The 13,224-nt window shown below is 38.6% G+C and overlaps 1 protein-coding gene across 5 annotated transcripts in view; it reads right to left on the bottom strand.

Annotated features, from left to right (window-relative positions):
- Positions 1–13,224, bottom strand: part of LOC107679194 (AN1-type zinc finger protein 3-like) — a 31,172-nt gene that overhangs the window by 3,000 nt on the left and 14,948 nt on the right. For 4 of the 5 annotated variants that reach the window (XM_016474710.1, XM_016474712.1, XM_016474714.1 and 1 more), the window contains exons 5-6: positions 10,693–10,860; positions 6,403–7,476 (exon numbers count right to left, since the gene is read on the bottom strand). In XM_016474710.1, coding sequence (XP_016330196.1) covers positions 7,322–7,476; positions 10,693–10,860 — 323 coding nt within the window. In that variant the 3' untranslated portion in view covers positions 6,403–7,321. Of the gene's footprint in view, positions 1–4,963; positions 4,973–6,402; positions 7,477–10,692; positions 10,861–13,224 lie in introns of those variants that run through there. The other variant, XR_001633016.1, reaches the window with a different exon arrangement.

Genomic DNA, 13,224 nt, shown 5'->3' with positions numbered 1-13,224 from the left:
TGAACATATATGTATATATATATATATATATATATATATATATAATTATAAAAAATGCATTTTATGATGAACGCAGTAGGCAGTATAAGCACACGTGACGCGCCTTTCCCATATCTGCGCCTGCACTCGCTCTCACCTCATGTATGCGGCTGAATACAAATGATCATCATAATTAATGGACAACTATGCTATATCAGTATGGCAAGCCGTTTTAGTTTATTGAATTGTTACTAGTAAAAAGACGAGTAACACTGGGATTATTTTAAGCTAAAACGGCTTGCCATAATATCAGGAAAACGAGATCAGCGCAGTCCGGCGCAGAGAAAAGAAAAAGAAAAAAGCCCAAGATGAAGCCTGTGCATCACTTTCAGGTAACTTCGTTCATAATCCTTTTTTGACTGTTGACGTTAACGTGTTTTAATGTCGGTAATAATTTCACCACCACCAACAATGCATCTGACTTAATATTCTAGTTTCCATGACTTAACATGTATTATATAAAAACTACGAGGCAATATATGGTTTATAGTTTAAATATGGTTTCATTGAATAACATTGTTAAAATACATAAAGTAATAAAAAATAAACAATTTACATTATTACAAATGCCTGCAAAGGGCACTAAAGGCCTGATAACTGCTGTTGTTACACTTACAGGACGATCAAATAAATCCTTGTTTAATATTGACCATTGAACATTTAATTCAAATATCCACTTAATTTTTAATTTTGGCCACCTTTTTGCGATAGAAATTCTACAGACTCTTTGATTTCTTCAACAAAAACATGTGGACATCACAACCCTTACCAAAATTAACCATGGTTTTATCGTAGTAAAACTGCTTAATTTTATTTTGTGTGATTTCTGAATGCTTGAGACCATAAAATCAATCAGACAACTGTATTAAAATCATAGCCATAGGTAACTGTCTAGCTACAATTGTAATTTATACATAATACAACTGAATTACAATTTATTTATTTACTTTTATATTTGATTAATGTTCTATTTTGACCCCTTATAGTAGGTGTTTTTTTGTTTTTTTTTAGGGAGGGGGCACAACAATACTATTCTGCTTAGGGCACCCATTTGGCCAGCAGCGGCCCTGACAATATAATATAATACAATGTGTTCCAAATTTCGCCATTGCTTGTAATGATTTTAAAAAGCATGTAAAGTGATGGGAGAAACGGAGCTTTTCGAAACTCAGAATCAGTTCATCCACTGCGTTGCAAAATGATTCACTGTTTCGAAGTTCGTATCGTGAATCATTTGATTCAGATCGGGACTTCGGAGAGAGTTCGCAAACCATTTGAGATCAGAACTTAGCGTATCGCGAAACATTTGATTCAGATCGGGACTTAGGAGCGCATATCGTGAATCATTATTTATTTTTTTTTATGTGACGTGGCCAAGTATGGTGACCCATACTCAGAATTAGTGCTCTGCATTTATCCCATCCAAGGTGCACACACACAGCAGTGAGCACACACACACTGTGAACACACACCCGGAGCAGTGGGCAGCCATTTTTGCTGCGGCGCCCGGGGAGCAGTTGGGGGTTCGGTGCCTTGCTCAAGGGCACCTCAGTCATGGTATTGAAGGTGGGAGAGAGCACTGTACATTCACTCCCCCCCACCTACAATCCCTGCCGGTACGAGACTCGAACCCGCAACCTTTGGGTTACGAGTCCGACTCTCTAACCATTAGGCCACGACTTCCCCATTTGATTCAGATCGGAACTTCGGAGTGGGTTCGCAAATCATTTCGCGAATTGAATGATTCTCGCTCCGAAGTCACGATCTGAAATGATGGTTCGTGAATCATTACAAAAATCATGAACTTAGATCAGAACTTCGGAGCGGGTTTGCGAATCATTTGATTTCATTCGGAACTTTGGAGTGTATTCACATTCACAAATCATTTCGTGAATTGAATGATTCACAAATCATGCTCCGAAGTCTCGATCTGAAACAATGGTTCACAAATCATTGTTAAAACCATGACTACAGAGCGTGGGTCGAATGATTTGATTTAGATCGAAATTTGGAGCGGGTTCATGAATCTTTTGATTCAGATTGGAACTTCGGAGTGGGTTCGCGAATCATTTCGCGAACTGAATGATTCAAGATCCACGCTCTGAAATGATACTTCAGGACTTCAGAGTGGGCTCTGGGGAATCTTTTTTTAATCAGATTTTTTTATTAAACCGTACAAAACATCAAACCATTAAGGCAGTACAGTTATAAAAACAAAACAGAGAAAGAAAGAAAGAATTTACAAATACAAATTTACCCATGGTTTTATTCAAGTAAAAGTGTAATAACCGTGTTTTTTTTTTTTTTTAAGAGGACATATAGGTTGAATATAGAGATGCCCTTTTCACTGCTTTAGGGTTACCAGAACTTTGGATAGTTTCAATGTACTTGTCTAGATCAACTTTGAATAAAGAAAAGAGAGGTTTAGAGGCAGATATTTGTTTATGTATCTATGTTATTAATTCTGATTTTTTTTTCTTTGGAAATCTTGAGGGGGAAAAAGTCAGAATTGTGAGCTAAACAGGTCGCAATTACCTTTATTTATACCTCCCATTCTTATTTAAGTAAGGCAAGAAAATGAACTGGATAGGAAGAACTAAAGTTTCTCAGTGAGGGATTGACAGCTGTTGTACATGAGTGTGTCAACTTAAAGATCATTTATTTTTTTGTTTTAATCATCCTGAAATGAAGATCAAAATGATTTCTTCAATTTTACCCAACAAGATGTGAGACAAACTAACACATACCACAAAATGCCAGCCATTCATCAAATCCACTGCTAATACTTACTAAAGTTTGTGCAGTTGATTTCATCATTTCCCTCCAAAGTGATGTCACTTCCTGGATGATGTCATTAAGGAAGTGGCTGGTTTTAGTTAAAAGTTTAAGAATGTAAAAATAAAGGAACAGGATTTAAATAAATTTTAGTAAAAATAAATAAATTAAAAAATTGCTTGTTTTTCCATGTTAAACTGTAATACAGTACAAAATAAATGTGCAAAATTTTCAAATTCACTCATATACATATATAGAACACATGAAATGACCTGATCACACTGAGTACAAGCTCCATCTTTATTCGTTCAGTAAATGCTGAACTCTGCACCATATGCAGTGCCTTCGTTTTAATGAATCGGCAAGGTATGCCACATATTTATCAAAAGTCTGTTTATGAGGAATATTTTGTCTCCATTTATTTGATTGATCTGCCCATCTGCCTTTGGAGTGGCTGCCAGTGCTGCAGTGGCCCTGTTTGAGTCTCAGCACACCGGCTGGCCGCGCTGCATCTGAAGGTGCTATTTGATTAGAGCTCCCTGTCTTTGCTGACACAGAGCTGTGAGACTGATGTCTGAGAAGATTGAACACTCATCATCCGCTTACCTTACATCCATCACAACACAACTGACAACTGCTTGCCACTTTCCATAAACACACAACATATTATAATGTCTGCTTTTTTTATCAAAAAATACAGGAATATTGTGATGTATTATTGCAATTTAAAATAAACGTTTTCTATTTGAATATATTTTAAAATATAATTTATTCCTGTTATGCAAAGCTGAATTTTCAGCATCATTACTCCAGTCTTCAGTGTCAGAAATCATTCTAATATGCTGATTTCCTGCTAAAAAATTTGTTTATTTATTAATTATTATTAATGTTGAAACGTTGATAACAAGATTATTAATTGAATAAATTATTAATTAAAGCATCAATAATAACTGGATAATTGATAATAAGGGGCACCAAGTCAGCCTAGAATGATATCAGCATATTAGAATGATTTGGGTTTTATTTTAATATATATATATATATATATAATTTTGCGGTTTGCAGGCCTGTCACCAAAATGCAGGTAAATATGTCTCAAATAGTTTAAAACCCCTGTTATGTGTTATTTTGTCATTTAAAAAATGAATTAGTGAATAAAAAAGAAATGTTGCTTTTTACAATCATATTAACACACACTGACATTGCATTCATTTCATTATATACAGTTGAAAAGGGTATACAGATATTTAATGCACTTAAAAATAGATGCTTTTCATGTTGTAGGTGAATTTAATTTGTGAGGTAACGGTTTATCAAACATAGGGTGAATTCAGTATAATTAAGACATTTATCCAAGTCAGGTCAATGATAAAATTTCCCCCAATTTATCTAAATTCACTCCATCTAATACGTCTCATAATAAAAAAGTCAGAACACATTAAAGGGGGGGTACAATGCTGTTTCATGCATTCAGAGTTGTTTACACTGTTAAAGAGTTGGATTCTCATGCTAAGCATGGACAAAGTTTCAAAAAACAATTTGGACGTATGACAGAGTATTTCTGTGCCAAAAATCTTACTTCCGGGTTCGTACAAATTTCGGAGTTTTTTTCGATCATGGCTCTTAATGACGTAAACGAGGGTGGAACTCCTTATATGGGCATTTATCCCGGAAGAATGCGGGAGTATTTGGTTGTAAGGGAAAGATAACTTTGTTCAGCTTCCTAAAGAACCCTGCGTTATGTAAAAAGTGGATACAGTTTGTTTTCCGGGGCAGCAACGGAGTTTCACAAGTGTGTTTGTTGACGAACGTTTTATAAACAAGGCCCAGTTCGACGCTGGATTTGCACATCGTTTGATACTGAAAGATGGAGCGGTCCCAGCTATAAAAGATCCCGGCCATGATTCAGAACTGCAGACGGTAAGTGAAACGGCATCAAATGTCTGTTTGTTGGCATTCGGCGCCCAAGTGCTCGTCACTCTTTAGCTCCGCCCACGGCGCCCCTCCAGGAGCTCGGCTTTTTTCCGGAGAGAATCGTAAAGCTGTATCTTTCTTTTATAAATATGATCAAACTAAAGACTTTTTGGAGATATGAAGGATGCAGTACTACTCTATAGGTACTCAAGATTAACATGAGATTGGGTGAAACTGTGTGTGTTATGCCCCCTTTAAAATATAGCATATTCATGGAACATGCAGAGTTGCATTTATATACCACCGTATGACGCAACAAAATGTTGGCTGTGCCTGAAATAAAAGAAAAACCCCTCTATTAAGTCACTGGCTCCCTTGGCAGTAAGACAGCCGCCTTTGGTTTCAGACACAGCCATTATGAGTTCTTAACGCTTCCAGCCCACCGTAGCCTCTGCTGTGCTCATGGGATCCAGGATCAGAGCTTCTCCACCACAGGTTACACATCACTGACCTTAAACAGCAGCGCTTTATGAATGGTCGCCATCAGACCCATATTTGCGGGGCTCATGATGCAAGTTTTGTGGAAACTGGGTCACAGGTGTTCATTCCATCCAGGGGAATTTATGAAGCCATTCCTCCAGCCCGCTAATTTCTGTCTGTCCTGCGGTTGTGCTTCCAGCTTTTGCAGCTAACCTATTTGTCAAAGGAATTCATGTTTGGCTTATGCTGGTTGACATTTTTCTTTTTAACCGCATTAAAAATATGAGAATTGTTGTCGGCCCCGTTGCAAATCGGGCTCTGTTTACTTTTTGGACATGCATTACAGTACAAGGACATCCTTAAAGAAAGATCATTAGTTTTCACAAAAATATTAAGCATTGCAACTCTTTTCATCATTAATGATGATAAATGTTTCTTGAGCAGCAAATCAGCATATTAGAATTATTTCTGAAGGATCATGTAATGATGCTGAAAAATTCAGTTTTGCATTACAGGAATAAATTACATTTTACATTACATTAAAACAAAGTGGTTATTTTAAATTGTAAAAATATTTTACAATATTATTGTCTTTACTGTATTTTTTAATCCAATAAATTCAGCCTTGGTGAGCATAAGAAATTTCATTCCAAAACATTAAAAAAAAACCTATATTGACCCCAAACTTGGTAGTGTATTAGTATATTTGTGAATTCTTCGCATATTTCATTCTACAGCTACATGTTTTTGCACAAACTCTGTTTATGTAAATGAAAAACACTCTTAATATAGTAAACAAAAAAAAACAAAAAAAGAAAAGCATACCACACATCCTCTAATCCAGTTTTATTCTTTTTCAGCAAAAGAGGAAAGGAAAAAAAAAGGAAAAAAAAAAAGGCTACAGGATTTTATCTTATCCATATCTTCGTTTTTTGTATGTTTTTTTTATGTTAACCTAAAAAGGGCAAAGTAATGCAGCTCTATGCTTAGAGTGAGAGTTAACCAGAAACACAAAGGTTGTTAAATAAGGATTTTTCTTAAGATACACAATATTCATCTCTTTTCTTCAGTTCTGTCCATGTCGACATCTCAACAGAAAACAAATCAAAGTAATAATAATAAAAAAAAAAAAAATGTTTTAAACAAAACAAAAAAGCGCCGGTAAATTGAGATTCCGCCTTCCTCGTTCCCACACCATCCCTCCATAATGCAAGTGAGGGAGGGAAGGAAAGAAAGAAAGAAAGAAAAAGAGAGAGAACAAATCAAGAGAATATAGAAAGAAAGGTTAGCATGAGCAGGCAGGAGAAAGTACAGGAACTAGTGAGAATGAAGGAGAGAAAGCGAGAAAAAAGGGCAAAAAAAAAATAAGCCACCGAGATCACAGCCACAGCTGCTTTAAAAGAGGCAGAGTGTATAATGCAAGGGCTGAAGGGAGTCATACGAGGTTACAGAGTGTGTTTATTTAGACCTGAACGAACTAGTTCTCAGATGAGCTGTGGCGGCCCTTTCCCAACCGAACCCAAACCGAAGGGTACCGTCTGGTTTGGCCTCGGCCCTCGTGCCGAGCGGCGTTTGAAAACACAGCTCTAAGTGCATATGTGAGTGTGAGTACGCCAGTGAAATGGGCACAGCTCTGACGCGGCTCGAGCCCACGGGCCGCAGCAGAGCCGGCCTTTTTTTCGTTTTGTCCCGGGACGGGGTGACTCGTGCGATCCAAGTCATCCACCCCTTGCCTCGGCCGGTGTCTGTCAACGGAATGTCCGGAGCAGAAGTTCCCAGAGGTCTCGATCGATCGATGTGTTTCCCCTGGAGTCGATCGCAGCCTCTGAGACGAGAGCAGTTCTCCAAAGTACAGACTGGCAAATTCGTCTGACCTGCGTTTGTGTGTGTGGAGGAACAGATAACAGAAAGTTAAGGCTGTGCGGGTCGCCTGTGTGAGATGAGCACGAGGCTACTGAGAGGGGTCAGAGGTCAGAAGTCAAGCAGGGGTGTAGGTCCTCTGAGATGTGTTGGAGGAAAAAAGATGCCACTAACAGGTGAGTGAGTCGTGTGGTCGGTGGATACGTGTGTGTGTGTGTTTGCGAGCGAGTGTGTGTGTGTGTAGGGGGGGCGTTCAAGAGCACTCCTCTCCGATGCGCTGGCAGGTTCTGCCCACCTTGCGGTCCAGTTTCACCATCTTCAGCACGGCTTCCTCTCGGCCGCGGCCCAGATGGTCAAACATACAGTCGTGTTGCTCCGGCAACCGGTGCAACATGCAGAACACATAACCTGAGAAGGAGAGAGAGGGAGAGCGATCAGAATGAGACGAAAGTGTTGTATAATCTGCTCAAGGTTGATTTTAATAGCACGGCACGTAACACTCAGTTTAACAGCATGCTTGAGAGCACGTCTTGTTCCCCACACGCGCCGACTCTTTGAGACATCGGGAATGGCTCTGAAAAGTCACTTATTACGTCACTGTTAACCCTGCTGAAGTGTCGGCTTTTTTAAATGAATGCCAGAGAGCTGGCACAGAGATTATAATGATCTCAGATCATTTCGAAGTAAAAAGAAATTGATTTGAGTGGTGCTTGCCCATGCAGTGCAACACTGGCGTGATGGTAGAGTTGTTGGAACAAGTAAAAAGAGCCCACCTCAAAGTCTACTTCACTTTGGTTGAAAACGCTTGATTGCAGTTGTTGCTGCTAAGGGTGGCCCAACCAGTTATTAGGTTTAGGGGGCAAACACTTCTTCACACAGGGCCATGTAGTTTTGGATTTTGTTTTCCCTTAATAATAAAAACCTTTATTTAAAAACTGCAAGTTGTGTTCACTTGTGTTATCTTTGACTAATATTTAAATTAGTTTGATGATCTGAAACATTAAAGTGTGACAAACATGCAAAAAAAATAAGAAATCAGGCAACACTTTTTCACACCACTGTATATAAATACACATACATACATGTATATATTTAAGAAATATATGTTACGTTTATATATTAAATATATTTATATATGATATAAATTATATGAATATAAATATATACATTTAAATACATGTAAATATTTACAAAATATATGCTGTATGTGTGTTTATTTATATACATACATACATAAATATACACAATACACACACATATATTATGTAAACAAAAACTTTTATTTTGGATGCGATTAATCACGATTAGGGTTGGGTATCGAAAACCGGTTAAATTTCCACCTGTCCGTATTCAATTCACACGGACCGACCGTCACGCAGAGAACGCACGCGATCATGCAGGATACACATACACACTTCACAAGATCGTGTGCTCAGGCGCTGCCGTTCTCAGCGCCGTCAAAATAAAAGTCTGTCGCGCAGTCAAAATAAAAGTCCTGCCTTGAACGCATCGGCCAAACAGGAAAACTTATCGGCCGATGCCGATATTTAAAAAATGCCAAATATCTTCAGTGTAAATATTGCGTCAAAATCAAATCAATTTGATCACGATTTAAACCCGGATGATTGTAACCACTTTAAGTTTGTCTGCCTTGAGAAAGCTAGCGTGTCTCCGACATAGTGATAACACTCGTTGCCTTCTCTAGTGTAACTTCGCATATCTTTTTTATGCTCAAACAGCAACATTACAGACTAACTAAAGTTGAAAAAGTGAAAAAGCATAATAGGACCCCTTTAAGAGCCTCATTAAGAGGAGAGTCTCGTTAAGCAGTTTAATATATTCATTAATACACATGGTGTTTTTAATGAGTCAGAGATGATTAAAAGCTTACAATGTTTCAATTACAGCAGCCACAGAAAAGCTGCAGGGCACTGCACACACCAGTGCATCATGTAGTGCTATTCAAGAGCGACGTTGCAGAAGCTGCAGCCACACGGTAAAAAAAATTTGCATATATTGTAGATGAGTTTGCAGCTTTTGAATTGTCTGATGAGAAAGAAAAACATAATGTGGTGGTGTTCTCACTGACTGCATGCAACCATGAACAAAGCATAATGCGCTACCCGATTCATGAAAGATTCGCTCAAATGAGGCAGTTCATATTAATGAATTAGTTGAATCGTTTAGCAGAGGTCAAAATCAGTCAAACACTTGAAGGAGTACTTCAGCCAAAAACGAAAACTAGCTGAAAAATGACTCGCCCTCAGGCCATCCAAGATGTAGATGAGTTTGTTTCTTCATGGGAACAGATTTGGAGAAATTTAGCCTTCCATCACTTGCTCACAAATGGATCCTCTGCAGTGAATGGGTACCGTCAGAATGAGGGGCCAAACAGCTGATAAAACCATCACAATAATCCACACCACTCAAGTCCATCAATTAAAATCTTGTGAAGCGAAAACTTAAAACCGTTGCTTCTGTTCTCTATCCATAATATTGCTTTCTGAATTAGGAGAGAAATATGCACAGTTCAAGCACTATTTAAAAATTTGTGAAAACAGTCCAAAAGTGTTCTGAACAAACATGCCGGTGGATTTTCATGTGGACTTTTTCACTGAAGAAATTATTATGGTTTATGGGCTTGTATTTTAGCCAGAAGCAATGGGTTAAAGTAAAAACGCCTTAATGTTGGATTTGTTTCTTACAAACATGCAGCTTTTCCCTTTACAAGATGTTATCTGATGGACTGGAGTGGTGTGGATTATTGTGATGTTTTTAATCAGCTGTTTGGACTCTCATTCTGACGGCACCCATTCACTGTAGAGGATCTATTGGTGAACAAGTGATGTAATGATAAATGTTCTAATGATGAAACATACTCGCCTACATCTTGGATGGCCTGACGGTGAGTATATTTTTAGCTAATTAGAATTTTTTGGCTAAACAATTCCTTTAAATCTACTCAAGATTACTCACTCACTAGACCGCAGGTTATTATACGTTACTGTACATCCAAACAGCATCCTAACCCTAGGAGGAAAATGCGGCAGAGTTTTCGGCGTCAAATATCGGCAGGAGTCCTGTCTGGGATAAATCCCGGCGGGATAATGACTCAGATGCGAGCTGTCACGGGAACAGTCAGATCCATAAGCGTATTAGCAGAGCAGTGGGAATTGTCATTAGACTGATGACTTACAATACCACCTCCAGTTTAACAAAACAAGACAAAAAATAACTAGCACAGCCAGGAGGACTGATGTTAACTGCGCAATTATGTTTAAATGCTCCCTTTATTTCATTACCTACAGTTAGTGTCTAAAATTTTAATGACCGAGGGGGGTTAAATATACTCCTTTAGTTCTGTAGGGATCTAAAAGTTCTCGTTGAAATTGCAAACAGTCAGGTGAGGAATGAATAAGCCCGCATGGAATCGGCAGAATCGGAAAGCCCATCATTTACATCATTCTGCATGTCTCAGAACTAGTGATGTGATGGGACAAAACTAGAAAACTTTCGTTGTCATCAACAAAGCTGTCCAGACTTCACGCATGCGAATCGGGAAGCATTACAGCTTTGTCACATCATCTCGCAGACGACACTCCGTAAGATGACGGCCATACTAACCACAGCGACAGGACCCCAGCTCCTGTTGTACGAGCTCCAGTTTGGTTTGGCAGCGATGGCATCGCCGACGGTTCTTCTGCTTGGGAACTCGTGGAGAATCTTCAGAACATGAGGCCTCTCCCACACGAACACGCTTCTCCGGAGACGACTCGCTCTCCGAACCTGAGGCTGAAAACACAAACACGCACCTTTCAATGCTTTTGCAAGTGCATCGCTGTTTGAGGTTTGAAGGATGTAGGCCTTGCTAGGTGCATGCCAAGTCGGATGCTAAGGTGTTGCCACTCAGTAAGCAAGACCTTATATGAGTTTATGAATATATAAGTTAATATGAGTTTTTCAGGTCTATTTAACAGTAGCATTTAAAGGGATAGTTCACACAAAAATGAAAATTCTGCCATGATTTACTCATCATCCACTTGTTCCAAATTTCTGTTGAACACAAAAGAAGACATTTTGGAAAATATTCAGAGCCAAATAGTTGCTGGTAGCCACTGACTTCCATGGTATTTTTTCTAGGGATGTGCGCAACAACTAATTTGACTGTCGTTTAAACAAACGTTTTTGTCTAAAAGTCTAAAAGCAAGAAACCCCCAAAAAAGAAAAAAACCTCTGTGTGTGCATGTAGCATATATAATAGCCTATATTTTAAATACTTAATCTATGAATGTTTTAAATGCAATGTTAAAATGATGGTAATGTGAATGATAAAATCCTGTTTTTGTTTTTCTTTTTTTTTTCTGTCGTGTAATCGAGTATTGTTTTCAGTGTCGACTAGTAGGAGCTGTACCGTTTAGTCGACTAGTCGACTAGACCCGCACATCCTTAATTTTTTCCCATACTATGGAAGTAAATGGCTACCGTCAACCGTTTGTAGGGGTGCTCCGAGTGACCGGCTACCGATCACTATCGGCCGATAATCACTTTGGGATGTTTGATCGGCCGCCTCTAAAAAGGCAGATCTCAAAAAACCTGACGACGTGACATGCAGCGGCTCTCTGTCCGGCACGGGTGAAATAATTATAATGCTGAAGGTGAGGTACAATTCATATTTCTTCATTAATTAACTTCTAAAGTAATTTGAAAACTTTCTGTAAGACATAATTTCACAAACAACGCGAGTGAATGACTGCGCACGCTCTCCCTTTCAAAATGCGCAAATGGCTTCAAATCACATCGCGTCTGCACTATAAGCCAGCTGCACGCTGCACAGTTGACATAGGAATTATAACTTGAACAATCGAGGCAGTGTTGCATCGTCACTAAAGTTTATGAATTGCATTTCTTTTTAATTCTTGCCAGTGTTTAACCATTCAGCGCTCGCGCGCTCTCCTGGAGACCGTGCGCTCATGCACACTCGCAGCGCACACACATAATGCCAGGTTCACATATACTCCGTTTGCAGTGCGTATTTTTTCACGCTCATGTTAACGGATTAGAGCTTTCACACTGCACACGGTTGCGGTCCGGGAGTGCGTTCCATGAGCAGTCTGTAGCAGTGCAGCGATTGTTTCCACCGAGTTTGCTGCACGCGCTGAATTAAAGTGACAGCGCATTGTTTTGGTAAATATGAAAACAAAAATGTAGTAATTACTAATTAAATGTAGTCTACTGTGTTTCACAGTCAACACATATGGCTTGTTGGCTAGTTTTAAAGGAAAAGAGCACTTTTAGATAAAAAGGCAATAAAAGATGGCACTCGTGGAGGTAGTAAAACAAAGTTCTTTATGAACTTTAATGCAGGATTAACGGATCTAATGCAGGATTGCTTGTAATAAAGATTTAAATGCAAAAGAAAAGGCAGTAGAGCTGACTGTTTCTGTCAGTGGTAAGTTTTAATTTAGAATGTTTGTGATAATGTAAGAAAAGTAGTTTAAATTTTGCCACTTGCTTGAGCAACTGTGTTGTGCTGTGTGTAAGCTATTGTGCAACAATTGCACGAGTGTAAAAACAAAAATGCACTGCATGAGCGAGCAGTTAGGTGAGATAAATATATATTTTTGAAAAATCCCTAAAAAATGCTCCCCTCCACCCCTCAAATAAAAAAATAAAAACCCTCTCACAAGAGTCACCTATAAGAGGGAAATGTTTTCCCTCAGCAGAAGAAAGAAACTGATAGAGGTTTGGAAGATAGATTTTCAAGTGAACTATCACTTTAAGTAATAAATGATGCACAAATTAATTAAACACTACATAATATTCACTGTATGAATTAAATACATGATTCTTGTTAAAGCTACAGGAGCTATTCAGTCAAGAGCAGTGAGTCATTCTCTCTTTTATATTTGTTGCTTGATTAGCATTAACAACACAGACAGCAGCAGGTAAATCAGGCTGCTGTCCCTTTAAGATGTAATGCACAGATGTAATATACTGATACACATCAAATTTGACATAACCAACCATGTTTATGTGAATACTGACAAAGACGGGCATTTTGACGACATTTTGTTTGTATTTAACCGTTTAAACACAAAAGATAACTAAATTTGTGATCGCATGCTGTCTGAGAGATGGCTTTCTCTGTGTGTGTGT

The sequence above is a fragment of the Sinocyclocheilus anshuiensis genome, unplaced genomic scaffold (genome assembly GCF_001515605.1).
Source record: "Sinocyclocheilus anshuiensis isolate Anshui unplaced genomic scaffold, SAMN03320099.WGS_v1.1 scaffold300, whole genome shotgun sequence".
Taxonomy (NCBI): Eukaryota; Metazoa; Chordata; class Actinopteri; order Cypriniformes; family Cyprinidae; genus Sinocyclocheilus; species Sinocyclocheilus anshuiensis.
The sequence above is the reverse complement of the archived record's forward strand: the minus strand, read 5'-3'. Positions and strand labels throughout refer to the sequence as shown.